Source organism: Terrapene carolina, unplaced genomic scaffold (assembly GCF_002925995.2).
Source record: "Terrapene carolina triunguis isolate 2854851 unplaced genomic scaffold, T_m_triunguis-2.0 Scaffold34029, whole genome shotgun sequence".
Classification (NCBI taxonomy): domain Eukaryota; kingdom Metazoa; phylum Chordata; order Testudines; family Emydidae; genus Terrapene; species Terrapene triunguis.
Window position 1 is genome coordinate 1,776,880 of NW_020698380.1, and position 22,136 is coordinate 1,799,015.

Consider the following 22,136-nt stretch of genomic DNA (forward strand, 5'->3'; position numbering starts at 1 on the left):
CAAAGGATGATGAAGCAATACATCTATAGGGCACCCCTTCTTTAGAAAAAAAACATATATGAAACTGAGCTCTTTCTTTGTAAAAGGGAGAAAACCCAAGCATCCCCAAGGCCTCTCATAACCTCAGTAGCTAATAAACCTTAAAATCATGGTATAGTTTTGGCACATGACACTGTGGATCTAGATCTTCATTGAGGTGTAGGGCACCCTGTTAACCTTCTGGGAGAACAAACTTCCTCCTTTCTGGTCTCCCTGGCACATATGTTGCTCCCTCTGATCCAGCCAAAATGTGGCTATTCAAGAAGAATTCCACCATGATTTCAACAGCTTCCACCCCACCATCAACCTCAGCCTGGACCAATCTACACGGGAGGTCCACTTCCTAGACACCACAGTACAAATAAGCGATGGCCACGTTAACACCACCCTATACCGAAAACCCACCGACCGCTATGCCTACCTTCATGCCTCCAGCTTCCACCCCGGACACACCACACGATCCATCGTCTACAGCCAAGCACTGAGGTACAACCGCATCTGCTCCAACCCCTCAGACAGAGACCAACACCTACAAGATCTTCACCAAGCATTCTCAAAGCTACGATACCCACACAAGGAAATAAAGAAACAAATCAACAGAGTCAGACATGTACCCAGAAGCCTCCTGCTACAAGACAGGCCCAAAAAAGAAACCAACAGAACTCCACTGGCCATCACCTACAGTCCTCAGCTTAAACCTCTCCAACGCATCATCAGTGATCTACAAGCCATCCTGGACAATGATCCCTCACTTTCACAGACCTTGGGAGGCAGGCCAGTTCTCGCCCACAGACAACCTGCCAACCTTAAGCATATTCTCACCAGCAACCACGCACCGCACCATAACAACTCTAACTCAGGAACCAACCCATGCAACAAACCTCGATGCCAACTCTGCCCACATATCTACACCAGCAACACCATCACAGGACCTAACCAGATCAGCTACAACATCACCAGCTCATTCACCCGCACGTCCACCAATGTTATATATGCCATCATGTGCCAGCAATGCCCCTCTGCTATGTACATTGGCCAAACTGGACAGTCACTACGCAAGAGGATAAATGGACACAAGTCAGATATCAGGAATGGCAATATACAAAAACCTGTAGGAGAACACTTCAACCTCCCCGGCCACACAATAGCAGATGTAAAGGTAGCCATCTTACAGCAAAAAAAACTTCAGGACCAGACTCCAAAGAGAAACTGCTGAGCTCCAGTTCATTTGCAAATTTGACACCATCAGATCAGGATTAAACAAAGACTGTGAATGGCTATCCAGCTACAGAAGCAGTTTCTCCTCCCTTGGTGTTCACACCTCAACTGCTAGCAGAGCACCTCACCCTCCCTGATTGAACTAACCTCATTATCTCCATACTGATTTATACCTGCCTCTGGAGATTTCCATTACTTGCATCTGAAGAAGTGAGGTTCTTACCCACGAAAGCTTATGCTCCCAATACTTCTGTTAGTCTTAAAGGTGCCACAGGACCCTCTGTTGCTATTCAAACTGTCTCTCATCTACTGATTTGGCTGTGCTTCCACCCCCTTTGTGTCTTTCCTCTAGTTCTCTCTTACACAACACATAACATTTAAACTTCTTGTCTTTGCTTTCAAGACCCCACTCAACTACATCCTAACCTACATCTCATATTTCCTCTGTTGTCACCTCCTCTTCCCTTATACCCTTTATGTGCCTGTACAGTGTGGGTAAAAACATCCAGATCAGAATTAACCATTCACTCGCCCTGATGCTTTTGTTTTACATCTATTTTATGCAGGAGTAAATGACTACTTAGATTGCAAGGCAGTGGGGAATTGAGTCCTCCAAGTATGTTTGGTGATTAGCAGAACCAAGCTGTGAGACAGGAAACTCGTTTATCATCTGAAATGGGAGTTCTGGTTGCTGCCTCTATCCCCAATTTAATTTGATCTTTGAATTCTAAAAGCCTTTTCTGAAATTAGAATATAAAATAACATGTGCATAGTATACAATTGTCTTAGGGCTGGTCTACACTGCCGCGCTAGTTCGGCGGCTGGGGATCGAAGTTCCGAGTTCGATTTATCGCGTCTGGTCTGGACGCGATAAATCGAACCAGGAAGTGATCCCCGTCGACTGCGGTACTCCAGCTGAACGAGAGGAGTGCCGGGGAGTCGACGGGGAGCCTGCCTGCCGCGTGTGGACCGCGTCTGAACCGCGGTAAGTTCGAAGTAAGGTATGTCGAATTCAGCTACGTTATTCACGTAGCTGAATTTGCGTACCTTACTTCGACTTGGGGGGTAAGTGTAGACCAAGCCTTAGAGTGGTAGCAAACAAAATTCCAGAGTAAAATTGTGCATATTAGAGACCGGAGGGTGAGGTAGGGAAAAGGACAACTAGTCTATTTTTGATTTCACAAAATATGTTTTGTTATTTGTACAGAGGCATAGTCTAGTGCTTGGAGTGCAGGTCTGGAAGTCAAGAAATATAGGTTATTTTTCTTGACTGCCGCTGACAGTATGACCTTGGACAACTCATGGAACCACTGTATTCCTCAGTCTGTAAAATGAGGATGATAATAGTTATCTACTTCACAGGGGTGTAATGAAGATCAGTAATGGTTGTATGTTCCTTGGAGATCCTTCACTAGATAGTACAAAGTATATGTACTCAGGCTGGTTGAAAATTTTCCATCAAAACAGTTTGAGGGAAAACGGGGTTTTTGATTAAACAACATTTTAAGAAAATTGTCTGCCTTTTGTGGATTATTTTTTAAATGATGTAAAAGCTGAATGCCAAAAACTGAAATGTTTCAATTTGGATATGCTACGGTAGGGCTTAATGGGAGTGTTAGTTTGGTTGCTTCATGTTCTCATTCTTCTTTATGGACTGTACTGCCTATTGGACTACATCTCCCATGATGCACCACAGCCAGGGCTTGGTGTCCATGGTGTATCATAGGAGATGTAGTCCAGCCAGGGAGCTCAGCCTATGGAGGGGAATGGGAACATGACACACCCAAACTACAATTTCCCAGAGGCATCATTACACCATTTCTGAATTGAAATATTTCTGTTTCTGGATGAAATAGTTCAGTAAAAAAAAAAAATCAAAACTTTCCACGGGGAACAAAAATAAAACACTTTCTGACCAGCTTTAATATTAACTTCAGTTTTGGATTTACAGTCTGTAGTTATATGGAATGATTCCTCAATCCAGAAGGGGGTTACTAAGGAGGAAAGGGATTCTTCACCTTTAAGAAATTCTTGCCTGGTCTTGGGCACTGAAAGTAGAATAGAACATTCTTTTTCTTTGTGTTTTTATTTCCCCCTCTTTGCCTTAAAATCACCACATCTGGAATGTTATTCTTTCCCCTGTTATTACGTGTTCATGGGAATGAGCCATTTTTAAACAGAATTTTCTTTTTGTGATTCAGACCACTCAATACACGGAATCTTTCATACAAATAACTGCATATTTCAAAACACTTCTTAATGCTTTGCCTTCTGACACCCACCCATCCCCATCACTTCAACCTATCTTTTCCTCCTTGGGCCTGTCTACACTTGAAACTTTACAGCTGTGCAGCTGCTGAGAGGCACCTCCCTGAGAGGCAGTAGCTAGGTCGATGGAAAATGTCTTCTGTCAACCTTAGGGTTACCATACGTCCTCTTTTTCCCGGACATGTCCGGCTTTTCGGCACTCAAACCCCCGTCCGGGGGGAATTGCCAAAAATTCCTCCGCTGACTCTTCGGCTCTGTTTAAGAGCCGGGCTGCCCGAGCGCTACCGGCTTCAGGCAGCCCCCTTGCCTCCGGACCCTGCGCCCCCAGCCGGGCACTTCCCCTCCCGGGCTCCGGCGGCGCAGGGTCCGGAGGTATGGGGGCTGTCCAAAGCCCGTAGCGCTCGTCTCTTAAACAGAGCCGAAGAGTTGGGGAGGAGCAGAGCCGTCGCGGCTGGAGGCTCTGCTCCTCCCGACTCTTCGGCTCTGTTTAAGAGCCGAGCTGCCCGAGCGCTATGGGCTTCAGGCAGCCCCCTTGCCTCCGGACCCCAGCCGCCGTCCGGGCACTTCCCCTCCCGGGCTCCAGCTGTGCTGGGCAAGCGCCGGCCGGGGACGCAGGGTCTGGGGGCTGCCCAGCAAACCGTGAAGCCGGTAGCGCTCCGGCAGCCCTTTCCCCGTGGCTGGGAGTGGGAGGGAGGAGGGGGCGGAGTTAGGGCGGGGAAGGGGCGGAGTTGGGGCGGGACTGGCGGTGGGGAAATGGGCGGGGCCAGGGCCCGTGGAGGGTCCTCTTTTTTATTTAATAGATATGGTAACCCTAGTCAACCTAGCACTGTCTACAGCAGGTGTCAGGTCAGTTTGTCGCTCGGGAGTGTGGATTTTTCACACCCCTGAGTGACGTCACTAGTTTGACCTTTTTAGTGTAGGCCAGGCCTCATCAAACTACAATTGGGAGGCCACAGTATTTCATACAGAGGAAAAAGTTGCAAAGTGGGCATTCTCATGGAATCTGCACTGATATATGGCTGGAATTAGAGTCGCATCATTTCCGTTAGCTAAATTGTTTTATAAAACTAAACTGAAGTGTAAATCAAAAAGCAACAGTCTCTACATCATGGTGATGCTCATTCCAGTCAAGTATGGCTAATTGCAAATCCATCTGGGGTGCCATTAGCACCATTCATGGGTTTAATTAGAAGGAGTGTCTCTCTCCTGGAACTGATCAAGCTCTTGCTGCTAAAACTCCTCTGGAAGAGCTATGGATTTTGTTGCTGCCCATGTTTAAAATTATTTTTTGCCACCTTCAGAAGATTCTCTTGTCCCCCCAACATATATCATGCTAAAGGGCCCCCCTACTCAACTACTCCTTTCTTGGTCTTTCTGTCAGGATCCTGTACCACTCATTCATTTAACATGCATTGTTCTAATTATTTTCAAAGCAGCCTCCATGTTTTTCAGGTGCAGTTTTGCGCTCAGAGTAAATTACCAGGAAAAAGTATGAATGAATTATAAATGGGAAAAATACAGATATCCACAAAAATGAGAATCTAGTTTGAAAACCAGGCCCCTAACTTCTTGAGTCCAAATTTTGGAACATTTACTTTGAAGCACTAATAATATAGTTAAGCATAATTTTGTGCAGTCGTCAAAGTATGAATGAATGGCATTAAAACAGGTTTTAAGTCCTTTTGGGACTTAATCTGCATTTGTAATTTTGGTCTTTAAAATTTCACTGTTATATTAAGTGGACTCTCAAATATTGCTGGTATAGTTCTCCTCCCCTCATCTGTATGCGGCAATTAATTTTTTTCTCCTCAATTGACTGATCTGAGTGATATCTATGAAACTGAGGATATGTAGTTTTTCCCTTCAGAAAAGAAGATACTATCTTATAGGCTTTCTTGTTCTTCTTTATCAGTGACAGGATATAGATAATAGCCTTGTTTCTGCTCCTATTAAAGTCAGTGGGAGCTGGATTGTTTCCAGTTTGAAAAACCATTTTCTTCCCTGATAGAGATCTTTCTTTCTAAGAGCATAACTGGTGTATATGTGTGTGCATGATACATACTATAGTCAGTCTAGAATATTTATTTTTTCTCTTCAGAAATTAGGGTGGGTTTAGGGAATAGTTTACTTTAAAAAAAAAATTGAGATTGGATCTTTTTCTAAAAGATAGCTCTAGTTCAGACAGGAAATAATTCATGGAAGTGTTACAGCCTGTATTATGCAGGAGGTCAGACTGGATGATCACAATGGTCTTTCTGGCCTAATAATCTATGACTCATGTATCTTAATTTTTTCCCTCGTAACGTATCACCAGGAAATATGCTTATTTTTCCCCCCTGACTTCTAGATTGTGTTTTCTTTACTAAAACCTTTTCTGTCTGGGAGGTGTCAATAATGTGGAGACAGTTTGAAGGATAAAATGGAGAAGGGGGCTGTGAAAGGTTCATGAAAGTGTGTATTAATACTCTAAACTTTATAGACAGCTTTTGGCAGTGTGTATCTCACAGCAGAGAAACTCAGTTTGTGACCTCACATGAGAACATCAACAGAGCATTTCCCTCACATTATGAATTAACAAACAACAGTTTTCTACAATGGGAGTAGTCCAGTGCTTGATGATGTTGCTGCAAAAAATATTCTAATGCTTCCTTTTCTTATGAGTGGTACCTAATTCGGAACTCTAGACAGTTTCAAACTGTTGACAGCAGTGTTAGGAGGAAAGTGGCTGTGTGCAGGAGAACACACTGCAGTAAGTAGGATTTTACAGCTTGTAAATTGTGTAGGATTCTTCTGTGTGACAGCGGGAAAAAAGGAGAGGGGAGAAGGAGGCAAGATGTCCAAACTGGAAAACTCCTCTATTTTCATATTTATCATAACCTGTAGGTATTTGTTGTGTAAGATGTGACAGATGTGAGACCTTGGGAGCATGGAACTATGACACTATGGGCCCAGAGAATATTCATAAATTTATGTATCCATAAATTTTATCTGTATCTTTGAATTAGAGGAGGACTGTAGCCTAAATCCCCTATCTGGAGACAGAGGGAAATGGGTTCCCACCCATAAAGAGGTGACCACTGGGGGCCCGAGACCTAAAGGGATGCCCTTGAACAGACAACAAAGGGGGCAGAGGTGGATTTTACCCCAGAACTATGACATTAGTTTATGCACGCAGTATAACAGCTAGGCAATAATTAAGACACAACAGTAAACGTGCTTTATCAAGGCTGGCTTTCATCAACTTGGCTTGCTTTTTGATTTTTAGTAGAAGGGTGGGCGGGTGTGGGTGTGTCTTTAAAAGACGAAACAAAACAAAACACTGCCCGATCCTAGAGAGAGTTGAACAACTTTACCTTAGTGTGTCTCCAACATGAAATGTTGGATTCACAACCTGAGGAACGACTCTTTGCTGGGACCCTTGGAACCAAATTCTGCTTTGTTTTACCAATTCAACTCCACCAACACTAGTATATATGAATTAGTAGTCATAACTACAGGCCTCTGTCTGCTAAGAAGGCACGAATGTTAGAGTTGGGTGGTCCTTTTGGTGTAAAAATTCATCAACTCTTTTGGCAGATCGAAGTAAAATAATAAAAATTGAAAAAAATACTACCAGGAAATAGGCTTTTCCCCCCTCCTCAATGACTCAATTTAAAAAAAAAAATCAGAGAATGCAGACACCTACTCTTTCTTTTCATGTACGGTCTTATTAAAGTCAGCATGCCTTGGAAATACTACTAAATGTAATGTTTTTTGGAGCTATATTTGTCTAGAGGTGGACAGAATGTTGCCACTGTGACGGGCTGGATCACAGAAACCCTCTTGGGAGCTGCCAACTGATGTGCCAAGACTACTTCTGTCCTTGCTTTCCTGCCCAGTCAGCTTAGGACTTCAGTGCCCTGCCTGGTTTGAGCCACACTCGCTAGCCTGCTGCAAACCCAGACCGAGCTCTGAACCAGTCAGGCTTGACTGAAAGCAGCTTACAGAAGTGTTCTTATTTTTAACACTCAGATGCTCAACTCCCAATGGGGTCTAAACCCAAATAAATCCATTTTACCCTGTATAAAGCTTATACAGGGAAAACTCATAAATTGTTTGCCGTCTATAGCACTGATAGAGAAATACGCACAGCTGTTTGCCCCCCCCCCTCCAGGTATTAATACATACTCTGGGTTAATTAATAAATAAAAAGTGATTTTATTAAATACAGAAAGTAGGATTTAAGTGGTTTCAAGTAGTAACAGACAGAACAAAGTGAATTACCAAGTAAAATAAAATAAAACATGCAAATCTAAGTCTAATACAGTAATACAACTGAGTACAGATAAAAACCTCACCAGTAAGCTTCCTTTTACAGACTAATCTCCTTCTAGTCTGGGTTCAGCAATCACCTCACACCCCCTGTGGTTATTGTCCTTTGTTCCAGTTTCTTTCAGATATCCTTGGGGTGGAGAGGCTCTCTCTTTAGGCAGCTGAAGACCAAATGGAGGGGTCTCTCCCACAGGCTTAAATAGATTTTCTCTTGTGGGTGGAGACCCCCCTCCTCTCTCCTATTCAAAGTCCAGCTCCAAGATGGCGTTCTGGAGTCACCTGGGCAAGTCACATGTCCATGCATGACTCAGTTTTTACAGGCAGAAGCCATTGCCCACATGGTATCTTGAATGTCTCCAGGAAGACTTCTTCTGTGGACTGGAGCATTCCAAGATGCATCTTTTCGTTTTCTAACAAGTCCAGTGTAGCTTGTGTTGCAGCTTGTATATCCCTAATGATTCTGTTTGGGACTGATAATGTATAATTCAGTGCAAAATTAGCACTGAGACCTTCCAGGAGGGGCAGAGAGTGGAGGGACTAAGGTGGTTTTAGCTACCATTGTGCCCTCCCAATCCTGGTCTGCTCCAGGGGCTGGAGAGATTCTTGGCATAACTTGGGGAGTCCCGAGGACCTCTCTAAGGCCTGGTCTATAGTTAAAAGTTGGTCCCAGACCAACATAACAATGCCAGCAAAAGTCCTAGTGTAGATGGAGTTATTTTAGTACTTTTGCCAGTACAGGTTACTCCATTTGGTATAAACTGCTTCTCTACGGTGGATGTAACGGTACCAGCAAACCTTTTCAAGTGTAGACAAGGCCTATGTTTACGGCAGCCTACTTCGACTGCCCAGTATTTCAGCATTGCCATAGGCTGTGGTCTGCCCCCATCCCCACTCCCAGAACATTCCCATCTCCAGGACTTATGAGGGGGTCCTTGGAAAGCAGCCTTACAGATGTCTTCCTCAGTTCCTGCACTGAGGGAATTCTCCCTTGTTGGGAAATGGGGCTTCTGGGCCCCTTTACATCATTACGGACCTCTTATGTGGTGTAAAGGGATGGGAGCAGTAGTCCGGATCTCACACTAAGTCTGTGGGATACATGTAATGTAAAAATGTATGCAGAAAACCTAAACTTATGCAGCAGATCAATAGGAGGCAATTTGTGTGTCCTTCCTTAAAGGAACACTTGAGGGAATAAAAGGAAAATTGGGCATTTGCTACCTAAACACTTAGAAACTGTGTGCAGCAGGAAGGCTTCATCTCTTGGGGAAACCTTTAGAAGCTTTCTTTGATAATCTCCTGTGGATTTCTTAGACAAGCTTATTCCTAGATCTCCAAAGGGATTAACTGCCTTAACACCATTTGAATTTATTTCTTAAGACTTGTGCAGGAGGTGTTTGTAAATGTAATGCTCTAGACACCAGTTGCACAAATTAAATATACTGTACAAATTATATAATATAAAGGAGTTGCTCATCCCATTTTGATACTGCCCACAAACACGAGGATAAAAAAATAAACTCCATCCAAAAGCTTGAGGGGGGAAAAGATGGACTATGCAGTGTGCCCAGAAAACAGTCTAATCTTGGCTGTGGTGAAATGGGGATTGGAGAGTACATTCCAAATTTAAGGACCCCTTGGGAACACCCTGCCAGCTGCTCCCACTTCTATATCTAGGGAACTTCTGCTTAAGCGCTTCAGCTGATCTCACTCATGGCAGTGTAGCACACTGAGGCAGGTAACATCTCAGTTAACCAGCATCTAGAACTAAATTCCATGCAGAGACCTACTGGCAGCCAACATAGACTCCAGAATGAAACTCCACTTACTACAGAATGTAGATACTTGATTAGTAACTTCATTTTCCAAATGGCCTCAACATGTGGCCTGATGTAGAGTGCATTATGGCAATCTAATCTTGAGGTGACAAGATGTAGATAATTGTAATAAAGTACAGATTGGGGGAAAAGTCACACTTTTCTCATCTGGCATGGGTGGAAAAGAGCAGTTGGCCATTGCCATGCTATCTGGGCATTCAGAAACAACCAAGAATTTAGAAGTACATCTGTGTTAGAGGTTATGGTCCAATTCCTGAATTGGAGGCACCTATATAACTTCTGCCAGCTCTTCCATCTGCTTCCACCAATATCATGTGTGTGACGTTGCACTTCATAATGTTTTATGGAAATATGCTTATGAGTGTGAATAGGATGTAACTGGAATATGTTTCATGCAAAAGGTCTCTTGTAAGGTATCGTTACAAAGCTTATGATCTACTGAGTGTGTTCATCCTATTTGTTTGCATGTATTATTTCTATGTCTGGAGCTAGGAAAATAAGATATAAACTTGTATTACTGATGGAAACATATTAAGTGGAAACCATTAAGGGTGCTTCAGAATCAATGACCTGTAAATGGCTCTGTTTATTTGCAAACCTTCCTGGGTAGGTGCGGTACAACCCTGGAAAAATGGAGGCTGGGGTCTCACAGGACATGTGAACATGTCACCTGATACTGGAATCCATCTTAAACCTGGTGCTTTTCCATTTAGAAGGAGGGGTGGGGACCCAGAGAGACAAAAGAGTCCCGCTTTGTGCCAAAACCATAAAATGGGGTGGAACAGAACAAAGGGGGCTGCCAGTCATGAGAATACCCCTGCTTTCCACCTAAGATGTCTGCTGGAACTAACAAGGATTGTACCAGGGGAAAGGATTGGGCCAAGACTAGGAAGGAGTCTAGTCTGTGAAAGAAGCTTATTGGAACATCTCTGAGGGTGAGATTTACCTATAATCAGTTTCTTAATTTATTAGGCTTAGACTTGCGTGTTTTGTTTTATTTTGCTTGGTGACTTACTTTGTTCTGTCTGTTATTACTTGAAACCACTTAAATCCTACTTTTTATACTTAATAAAATCACTTTTGTTTATTAATGAATCCAGAGTAAGTGATTAATACCTGGGGGAGCAAACAGCTGTGCATATCTATCAGTGTTATAGAGGGCGGACAATTTATGAGTTTACCCTGTGTAAGCTTTATACAGAGTAAAATGAATTTATTTGGGGTTTGGATCCCATTGGGAGCTGGATGTCTGGGTGCTGGAGATAGGAAACCTGCTGAGCAGCTTTTAGTTAAAGTCTGCAGCTTTGGGGGCGTGGACCAGACCTGGGTCTGTGTTGCAGCAGACTAGTGTGTCTGGCTCAACAAGGCAGGGTTCTGGACTCCCAAGCTGGCAGGGAAAACAGGCTCAGAGGTAATCTCAGCATGTCAGGTGACAGTTCCAAGGGGGTCTCTGTGACCGAACCCGTCACAATGTGTCTTGTCCAGATTAAGTTGCAGCCAGTTAGCCCTCATCCAGGCCCCAAGTTCATAAAGACATAAAGATTTGTTCCACTGCTCTGGCCCAGTAGGTATGATGGAAATAGAGCCAGCTGTCAATAGCATTCTGAGTGTATCACAGCCCATGTCTTGTCACTAATCCTCCCAGGGGCCCCAGGTACACATGGGATGACAATATGGACTACTATGTTATCCTGCAGGAGAGAATGCTCAAACCAGAGGGTCAGTTGTCCACGGCTACCATTTGGGCTTTCTTGGTTTAAAAAAAAAAGAATAGAACCATTTGAGTAACTCAGTCTGCTTCTGCTAGAGTCTGCAAGCAAGTCAAGAAAGCCTTTTAAACAACAATATCAACAGCTGCTCACTGATCTAAAAGAATCAGCATGGACACCTCATCCATTACTTGGAAGAGATGCCGCAGCTTGTGCAGTTTCCGCCTTATAAATAAGCCTATAGCCAGATTCTTCTTGTAAAGGGAATCCGAAGACTCAGGTATCCACTTGAACTGCCTTGCCAAAAGATCCTCCATGACACTCCCAAAAATGGGAGTTGGACACACATTGATAGCCAGAAGTTGGTTCCTGGAGCAGTGGTCTCACAATTGCTTCTTTGAGAACCACTTGTACCCTTCCCACATCCCTGTAGCCAAACACTGATAATCTCAGTCAACAAAAGTCCCAGTATTTCTGTAGTAATTTTCAACAGCCAGAAAGGACAAGGCTCTGACTAATTATAAATTCACTATATTGGAAGCCAAAGAACAGAGGGGGAGAGTAGCAGGACTGTGCATGGAAATGGAGAGCCCAATTAGACTAATGCCAACCTTGAAATTCCAGTTCTGAGTTCTCTTTGGGATGCTAACTTCTCATTGTCATGTTTCAGAGTAGCAGCCATGTTAGTCTGTATCCGTAAAAAGAACAGGAGTAAAATTTGTTAGTCTCTAAGGTGCCACAAGTACTCCTGTTCTTTTCTCATTGTCATGTAGGCTTGGCTAGGGATACATTGAGTAAGAAAGCTCAGTCATGGGTAGTTTTATTACAAAATAGGTTTGATGTGGTGGCTTAATGTTTGTAAAGGTTATAGATACCAGAGTAAACATGTCTTTGTTGCGTTCTTTTCGTTGGGCCAGTCTGATACTTCCTAATCCTGTTGCTGTGTACTCACTTTTTTTTGTCTTGTGCTGCATACTTTACAAAACTAGTAGCCAGCACAGAACTAGCATGGTGACTAAACTACCACTTCCTATGAGAGCCCTACGTGGGACTATTTTTTTTTTTAATCCCACTGCCATCCCACCCTGCAATACCTACTTCCACTCCCACCTGCTCCTGCATTGCTTTTTGCATTTTTATTTCGCTCTCACCTGCAAAAACCTTAGATCCTGCTAATCCCTCAAGAAACACAGAGTCCCCCATGCTACTTTTAAAAAAAGGGCGGGGGAGGGCAGGTTGGTTAATATATTACATAGATAAATGGAATTCAGGCACAATTTTTATGTGGTAAACTGACGAGAGATTTAGTGTTTTCCTGCAAATTACTGCAGTCTAGGTTTTTTGCACACCCAATCCTGCCTGTCACAAAGTACATTTTACCCGCTCCTGCTCTTATGGCAGTGGGTCCTGCGGGATCCTAGTTCTGCTGCAGGGCTCTACTTCCTACCTTTTTATACATGTAACAAAATTTAGTGTTTTCCTGGAGTAAAAGGAGAACTTCTGTAATAACAATTAATCTTGACAGACCCAAAATGTGTCTTAAAATTTTTAATAATCTTCATTCTGAAAAAGCATTCATTTCTCAAAGTCAAGTGCTGAAACCTATGCAATTAAAGAAACTCACAAAGTAATTTACAAATCTTAACTACGTAGACTCCTATTCCGCAAAGCCTTGTGCTTGTGCTGAAAGTTAAGGATGTGAGTAGTCCCACTGGACTCAATAAATCTTTTCAGGATTGGGGCCTTAATTGTCACAATGACCTCCTGAAGGCAATCTGCTTTCCATCCTGCAGTATGAACCCTCTAACCCTAATAAACTAGATGCTAAAATTAGGCCCAAAATGAAAAAGGCCATTGATTTACCAAAGGAACAAGATTGCCACCAGAAAAATAAACAAGTACTGTAGGATGTTTAGATTGTAAGTGTAAACAAAAGCCTGTTTGCTTTGTAAGTGAATACTTCAGACTGATCCTGCTCTTTGCTGTATTTGTGGCAAAAAAGATAAAATCAGTTTTAGCCACTAATGATTGTGACAATGGGGATCTGAATCCTTGTTTGTACTACTTCCCTCAATCTTGGTTTGTTTAGTTTGATTTTGTCAAGCAATCATTTTCAAATGGCCCATTAGTTCTATAGTGTGGTGTCAAGTCACTAACAGCTTGCTCTGCAGGTTAAGGACTCTAAACAAAACAAATCTGGTTAGGTGGCTCATTTTATCTTCACTATCATAGAATATCAGGGTTGGAAGGGACCTCAGGAGGTCATCTAGTCCAACCCCCTCTGCTTAAAGTAGGACCAATCCCCAGACAGATTTTTGCCCCAGATCCTTAAATGGCCCCCTCAAGGATTGAGTTTACAATCCTAGGTTTAGCAGGCCAACGCTCAAATCACTGAGCTATCCCTCCTCCCACTATATCCTTCAAGTCATCAACACTAATCAGCCTTGCAGATGGAATTGGGAGGCATTGCAGATTTCATTGGAGACTACAGATAAACTGGACAAAAGTTTTAAAATCAAGAAAACAAGCTTCAATAAGGCAAATGTAAAAGATGTTCGTTAAGGAAGGTATAATGAAATAAATCTTTGTGAAATAAAGGTTAATCAGTAACATACTACAAAAATATTTTAGAGTTATTATTTCAGTATCAATTTATTCTCCACAACAACATTACCCATTATTATTGCAAATATAAACAAATGCTACATTGGGATGTAGTACAAGGAGACTGCATTGTAAATCAAGTGAGATAATTCCACAGCTGTTACTGGTAGTTGGGCTGCTGTTGAGGTTGTGTCTAAAATAAATTGTATATTATAAGACAAATCGGAGAGTGTTCAGAGCAATGAAATTGATGAAAGTTCTGGAAAAATAAGACTGACAGTGGAAGGCTGGCGGAGATGGGTGTGTTCAGACTGAGGGATAGGGTGACCAGATAATAGCTTCAAAATATTGGGACCGCTGCAGGGGGAGCGCCTTTTTAATTGTTACACTCACCGCGTCCAGGTCTTTGGCGGCACTCCGGCGGCAGGTCCTTCAGTCACTGATGGTCTTCGGCGGCATTTCAGCGGCGGGTAATAAATCTTGCCGCCAAACAAAGAAGTACCCGTCGCCGAAATGCCGCCGAAAACCGTCAGCGAGCGAAGGACCTGCCGCTGAAATGCCGCCGAAGACACAGACGTACCAGGTGAGTGTAACAATTGAAAAGGCACTCCCCCTGCCTCTCACTGCCACCTAAGCAAAAAAAAAACAAAAAAAAACCTGGGCCGCCGCACCCGAAATATCGGGACAAATGGCGTCCCAACCATAGTTCGGTCAGGACGCGGGACAAACTGCTCAATATCGGGACAGTCCCGATTTTATCGGGACGTCTGGTCACCCTACTGAGGGAAGGCATTACTGAGAAATAAAGGGACATTACCAAGAGAACAAGGATCAGTTATTAATGAGGAGCCCAGGCCAGAACAAAACGTAATGAGCTTAAGTGGCAGTGGGGAAAAATTTATGGTTAAAATTAGGCAGTGGTACAAACTGTCAAATGGTAGCTGCAGAATTGCCATCGTTTGAGGAAGCCAGGGCTAGATTAGACACCTGTCTGTCAGAGATGATTTAGGAAGTCACTTAAATCAATCCTTCCACAATGCAAGGGCAGGACTGGGTGGTCTGTTAAGGTCTCCTTCTGTCCCAAAATCTGTATGACATTGTGCAGATGAAGAGTAACTGTCTTTTTATTTCTTCTTGCTTGTTAAATATCCTGTGAGTCATCGTATCGAGCAGCATTTATGGTACATGGAAATTCCGTCCTTACAAACAGTATATACAATTCTTGGTATCCTAATAAGGAGACGTGTGGAGAAAAGCATAGACAAAGACAGATCAGTATGAGTCATGATCATGGTGCTTACAAAGCACCACAATAGAAGTAATTTATATACTCTTGTCTGCCTGCTCTGTAGTATATTTTCTAAGCTATTCAGTCTAAAATGTTAAGTGACTCTGGGATCACTGGATGCATTTTTGTTTGTATATGAGCTTTTTTTAAGGTCCTAAAGAAGATGACATTTGATTCAGTAAATTACACTAATCTAATGTTTGCAATAAAGACATTGCTGATGTTCCCGTACTGTGCTCTCAATTATTTTGGACAGTAAACATATCTTCAAAGTTTTATCTTAGGGAGGTGTTTGTGCAATGATCTGGCCTAAGGGGTGTCTCTATCCAGATTTCTAGTAGCTGGTCCCAGCAAAGATAAGAGTCTGTTACTTTGTCATGGTCAATAGCATTAGCTCTTTTTATCTCAAGATGGTAAAGACTCCTGCTTTGGGGCCCTGATTCAGGAATGCATTTTCAAAGTTATCATTAAGTAATCGTGTGTTTAAAGTTAAGGATGTGCTTTAGTCCTATTGGGACGTGGGGAATAGCAATTTACACGGATGTGCTTTCCTGAATCATAGAGCTTGGTGCTTGATCTCTGTTAAAGACCACAGTGTCTGTGCTCTGTCCTGGTTTGTTGCAAGAATAATTATGCTATTTCAGGGTTTCCAGAGACTATATAGGGGAAGTGAAAGCTAGGACCATTGTCCTTGGAAAATAAGTTTTATTAATTTCTAAACAAGAGTTGAACATGAAAATTACTTTAAGCAAGGAAGAAGTCTTTAGATACACACAAACAATCAAGCCCTGTTAACTCCCTCTGTATCCAGCTACTGTACTAATAAATATCAGAGAAATTAAGAACTGTCATGCTGAAAGTATATTTTTTTGTGCATCAAGTATATTGAATAGCACAAAGCCGAATGAAAAAGTAAAATAGGGATTAACCTAAGAATAGTTTATCAAATTTCCACTATGAGGACTGCTTTGTGTGGGAGAATAGGAAGTGGAGAAGAGAAACTCTCTTGTGGCTCACCACTGCACTCCCCTAACTTCCCGTGTGGTGGTCTCAGTGTGTTTGGAGAACCAGTGCCCTAAAGAGAAGATAGCAGGCATGAGCAGTTCCCATTGACTTCAGTGAGACTAGGATTGGGCCCAAGCGAGGAATTACGATGTTTGTCTTGACTTCTTTGCTAAACTGAGTAAGAATATTTTAATTGCATTGATATGAGGGAAGAACAGGGTCAGGATTTTTTTGTCAGTAGCCATTTATAATACTGGTTCTTCAGCAGTTTTAGAAATGAAGAGGAACAAATGGATGAATTAGGATGTCACTGCCGGGATGAATTGAAGCGATAACACTGCATTAAGTCAGCCTTCTGTTGCTTCTGGAGTGTGCAAATTTGCTCCCTCTAAAACTTCCCATCAAACATGTTGCACTGATATTGATGAAACCTGGATGCAGGGCTCCTGGAATGGGAAGGTTTCCCTCCATTCCCTGATGTGACCCCCTCCTTCCCCCATAAGAGCAGTAGTGCTCCAGGAGCTGGGTGTATCCCCATGAGGCACAGCAGCCCTCAGTAGCACAAAGGTACATTTCAGTCCCTCTGTGCTATGAATCAAGCCCACTATTCTCAGTTGTTGCATAACAAAATTATGCACATCATTCTCTTTAAGAGTTAGGAAGACAAGATTGTTTCATTAAATCCATGCGGCCAAACAGATTTTTCTTCATAAACATGAACTGGCCTGTTCAACCCACTCTGGTATTATTTAACCTGAAAAGTCTTTTAAGTTCCCCAGGAAAGTACTTGTGACTTAGATTAAATACAACACAATTGAAAGCATTGTTATAAGCAAACATTTAAAATCTCGAAAATTTGAATTTTTTTGATAGCCCATGAAAACAATTTAGGGGTGGGGAAATTGAGTATAGATTGTCATTTTTGAACCTGTGGGGATGGCATGCTGTATGTAAGTTACATGGAATGTGTAATTGGCACAGAATAGTTTGGGCAGATTTAGCTTTTGAAGTTGTGTAAAGTAAATGCAGTGTTGTCAGGTTCTAAGAAAATCACAGAATTGGCTTAAAAATTAGACGAAAAAATAATACACTTGGAATTCCTTTTATTTACCTCTGGCTCTTGAGCCTCTAGGGTTCATATTTTCAGGCTTAGCTCTGTACCCATGAAGGCTAGAAACTTAATTTTTTTCCTTTTTTCTTTTCTTTTTAAAAATGAAAGCTGGAATTCTGGCATAGGCACATGACTCCAGGGTCTGGAGCTTTACGACTCATGATAAAATTGTGAGAATTGGCAACACTGCCCACTGCGGTAGTAGGGCCGCAGGTAGGAAGGAACGGATGGTAATATAAACAACTAATAGGTGACTGTAAAAACAAAGTACTCTTACCGTCCCCAACATTTCTGGGGCTATATTCAGCCATGGCTAAGTCCCACTGACTTCTATGCAGATTTCACCCACTTACCCCAGGGCTGAAATTGAACTTTGCAGAATACCAAAGTTGTGACAGTTACAGTCATATTCCCTCTGAATGCCAAATCAATGCAAAGTTGTGCTACTTTGCTTTTTACACCCCATGTCATTTATGTCATCACCCACAGCACTGTCAAATTTGGCTCATAGAGTCAGGTGTTGGCAAACTACTACCTGTTCATTGAATATTCTTACCCTACCAGCCAATTGATTCTGTGATTTTTTTAGTGTTTTACACTAGCACTATACCCAACGTACAATATCATCTGGAGATTGAACTCTTGCTGGCAGTCCTGTACCCTGAACAAAACCCTGAATGAAAAGTGCAATTTCATTATACAGATTGCTTAGACTTCTGTTGTATTTCCCAAGAGCCAAGTCATATGACAAGTAAGGGTCAGCAAAAGGGATACACGGAGAGCCCTGCAGGAGTCTGAATCCTTATATTGCAGGACTCTGGTGTGGAGCTCCTGGCACCCAAACCTTTGGGATGGATTGTGAAGGGTGGGGAAGGTGAAGCTATATCTATGTGGATCCTTCAGCCAACCCTCCCACTCATGGAGGAAATGGGGCCACCATATCCACAGAGGTCTAACAGAGGGGATTGTTCCTTAAAAACGTCTCCTACTTAGGTTGTGGCCTGGAAGGAGGATTTGTCCTTAAGCACACTGAATTGTGGTGAGAGCAATGTATCAGTGGAACTGGAGTCAGAGGGCCCATGTTTCCTGGAGGGACTGTTATTGAGAGGATGTCAGTGGAACAGGGAATGCAGGGAGTTAGGCTGAGCATAAATTCAGCCACATGGATGGAGCAGTTCACAGGGTTTAATAAAGTTCCATTGTTCACTTCACTCCTTGTGAACAAAACTGGTGAAGCTTGCATTTAGAATCCAGAATATTTATATATTTTAAAAACGTGTATTAGGTTGTGTTACTCCCTTCTACCCAGGGCCGCCCAGAGGATTCAGGGGGCCTGGGGCAAAGCAATTTCAGGGGCCCCTTCCGTAACAAAAAGTTGCAATTCTATAGAATACTATATTCTTGTGGGAGGCCCTGGGGCAAATTGCCCCACTTGCCCCCCCGCCCCCTCTTCCCCCCGGGCGGCCCTGCTTCTACCTTTGTTTCTCAACATCAACATAGTGCCCTGCCCATATGTATTGTCACTAATAGTGGTGAGTAGGTGTATAGCACTGTCACTGCACTCTTACGGATATGAGTGCTTCCAGCTATGTACAGTTGTTCCAATTAAGGCTCACTTTCTAATCTGACTGCAATATACACTTCTTGAATTGAATCATAACCTCATATGTGCCTGCAGACATGGAAACTGATTGTATATTGTGTGGTAGAGATAACAGGGCCAAAGACAAAATTTGGACACTAGCAACTGTGAAAAGAACAGGAGTACTTGTGGCACCTTAGGCCTGGTCTACACTAACCCCCCAAGTCGAAGTAAGGTACGAGTCGACATACCTTACTTCGAACTTACCGCGGTTCAGACGCGGTCCACACGCGGCAGGCAGGCTCCCCCGTCGACTCTGCGGTACTCCTCTCGTTGAGCTGGAGTACCGCAGTCGACGGCGAGCACTTCCTGGTTCGATTTATCGTGTCCAGACCAGACGCGATAAATCGAACCAGGAAGTTCGATTTCCAGCCGCCGAAGTAGCGGCTAAGTATAGACCAGCCCTTAGAGACTAACAAATTTATTAGAGCATAAGCTTTCGTGGGCTACAACCCACTTCTTCGGATGCATATACAGTGAAACATATATTGAGGAGATATATATACACACATACAGAGAGCATGAACAGGTGGGAGTTGTCTTACCAACTCTGAGAGGCCAATTAAGTAAGAGAAAAAAAACTTTTGAAGTGATAATCAAGATAGCTCAGTACAGACAGTTTGATAACCTGTTCATGCTCTCTGTATGTGTGTATATATATCTCCTCAATATATGTTTCACTCTATATGCATCCGAAGAAGTGGGTTGTAGCCCACGAAAGCTTATGCTCTAATAAATTTGTTAGACTCTAAGGTGCCACAAGTACTCCTATTCTTTTTGCGGATACAGACTAACACAGCTGCTACTCTGAAACCTAGCAACTGTGAGTAGTAAGGCCCAGATCCTCAAAGGTATTTAGGCATCTAACTCCCATAGGGATCTGGACCCAAACATTGTCAATGTCAGTATCTCAATTGTGAGTGGACTGAAACAATGACAATACAAGTGAACTGACGCAGGAATGATACTGTGTATGACACAGGATAGGTCCAGCAATGGCAATTAGCCAGAATGGGCAGGGATGGTGTCCCTAGCCTCTCTTTTCCAGAAGCTGGGAATGGGCAACAGGGGATGGATCACTTTATGATTACCTGTTCTGTTCATTCTCTCTGAAGCATCTGGCATTGGCCATGACAGAAGACAGGATACTGGGCTAGGTGGAACATTGGTCTGACCCAGTATGACTGTTCTTATGTGACATTCAACATTTTTCTTTTCTCATTTAGCATAACCAAAAAATTTGGCAGATGCAACAGGCAGATTTTTTGCAGCTGTTTCAAGTAGGTATAAAGAGTGTTTTGTAGGCTCAACATTTCAAATTTTAAGAACATGGTTAAAATGTTACTCTTTAAAAATGTAGCATTCTTGGCTGTGTGGGGAAATTATCTGATATTCACATACGAATTACTTTGAAGCATATTTATTTTTTCTTTTCAGGTTCTTTTGCAATATTCCTTCATGCTGCGGACAACATCACTGTGACAATTAAACCTGGGTCTTCTGTTCCACAACTAAAATACTGTAAAATCTGTACAAGAAAAATATGCAAATCTGAACTCAGGATAACTGCTGGGGTAAAAGAAGATTTTACTTTCCAGTGTACAACACCAGAGAAATATTTAGTCATGGAAATCCAGAAGAACATCGGTAAGATGTGTGTTTAAAATTTCCCCTTTTAGAATTTCTGAATCCCCCTGACATTCTCGTTTAGTGTCTGGTTCATAATAACACATAGGAATATCTTGTTCATTATGCCATCTACTACAGGCAGAGCTAGGGAGAAATCATTCAGGGTGGAAAGTTGATATACAGCTGCTTATGTGTGGGAACTGCAGAAGCTGTTTGCTGAACTTTGCATGTTTGCAGCTCACAATGTGAAATATGGACTTGCCACTTTGAAACCAAGTTGTTGCAGAAACAGTTCTGAATAAATGAAAATATTATATACAATTCCTTATTATTCTTATTAATTTACAGGCCCACTGCAACTGAATCTCCTAGCACAGACCTCAGAATATCTCCTTTGACTTTAACAGGCTTCTGCATGAGAGCAGGGGCCTGTGCTAGCAGATCTGGCTGCTGTAGGGGTGGCATTTGTAGGTATGGTGTAGAGTGAGTTACTGGGATGAGTCACCCTGTGTTGATTGTAATGCATAAACATTCATCCATGCATGTTGGCTCATAACACAGTGATTATATATCTTTTCCACATTGCGCGCGCACCGTTTATATATGGTCATTAAAGTTAACAACCATGTACAGTAGGACTACTGCATAGTATAACAAATTGATAGCTACCTAGGACTTAATGGTTATCGCCATGCTGCACATCTGAGCCTCTCACTGTGATGATCTGACAGTGGAGATACTCTCATCCTCATACTCCAAAACACAGGCCCCTATCCAACATTGGGAAATCAGAACTAATCCTTGGCTGTATCTGAGAGCTTTACAAACATTAATGGATGTATCGTCACAACATCCTTGTGAGGTGAGCGTGCAATATTATCCCCATTTTACAGTTGGGTAGCTGAGGCACAGCAGGTAAGGTCAAAGGTATCCACTAATTTTGGGTGCCCAATTAGAGACTCCAAGGACCTGATTTTTGAGAGTACCTAGCACTTTATAGCTCCCACTGACTTACAGTTGAAGTTTTGAATGTTTAGCACTTGTACAAATCGGACCCCAGCATCTCAAGTTGCACATCCAGAACATGAGCAACACACTATTAGTGATTCACACCTGTGAAAAATTTCTTTTAAGTGGCTTGCTTAGCATTATATAGGAACTCTGTGGGAGAGTCAGGGGAAGAATCCAGTTCTGCAGGGCATCATTCAACTGGCTTAACCACTGCACCCCTCCCGCCTTCCTGTAATCTCCTGCCTCATTTACTGCCAGCTTCTTCAGCAAATGAGGTAGAGTTCCTACAGACAACTCTGTCCATCCAGTCCTACACCCCCTCTCCCCCGCACTCCATGTCCTTGTCAGATCTGTCTCTTTCTCCCAGTTCCTAGTCCCAGTCTCTCCAGTGCAGGGCCGGCTCCAGGCACCAGCTTAACAAGCAGGTACTTGGGGCGGCCACAGGAGAGGGGCGGCACCTGCGGCA

At 42.8% G+C, this 22,136-nt stretch overlaps 1 protein-coding gene across 1 annotated transcript in view; it reads left to right on the forward strand.

The window, feature by feature from the left end:
• The window catches only part of LOC113405173 (CUB domain-containing protein 1), a 46,770-nt gene that overhangs the window by 1,318 nt on the left and 23,316 nt on the right, over positions 1 to 22,136 (forward strand). The window contains exon 2 of the mRNA XM_026646109.1: positions 20,468 to 20,677. Coding sequence (XP_026501894.1) covers positions 20,656 to 20,677 — 22 coding nt within the window. The 5' untranslated portion in view covers positions 20,468 to 20,655. The remainder of the gene's footprint in view (positions 1 to 20,467; positions 20,678 to 22,136) is intronic.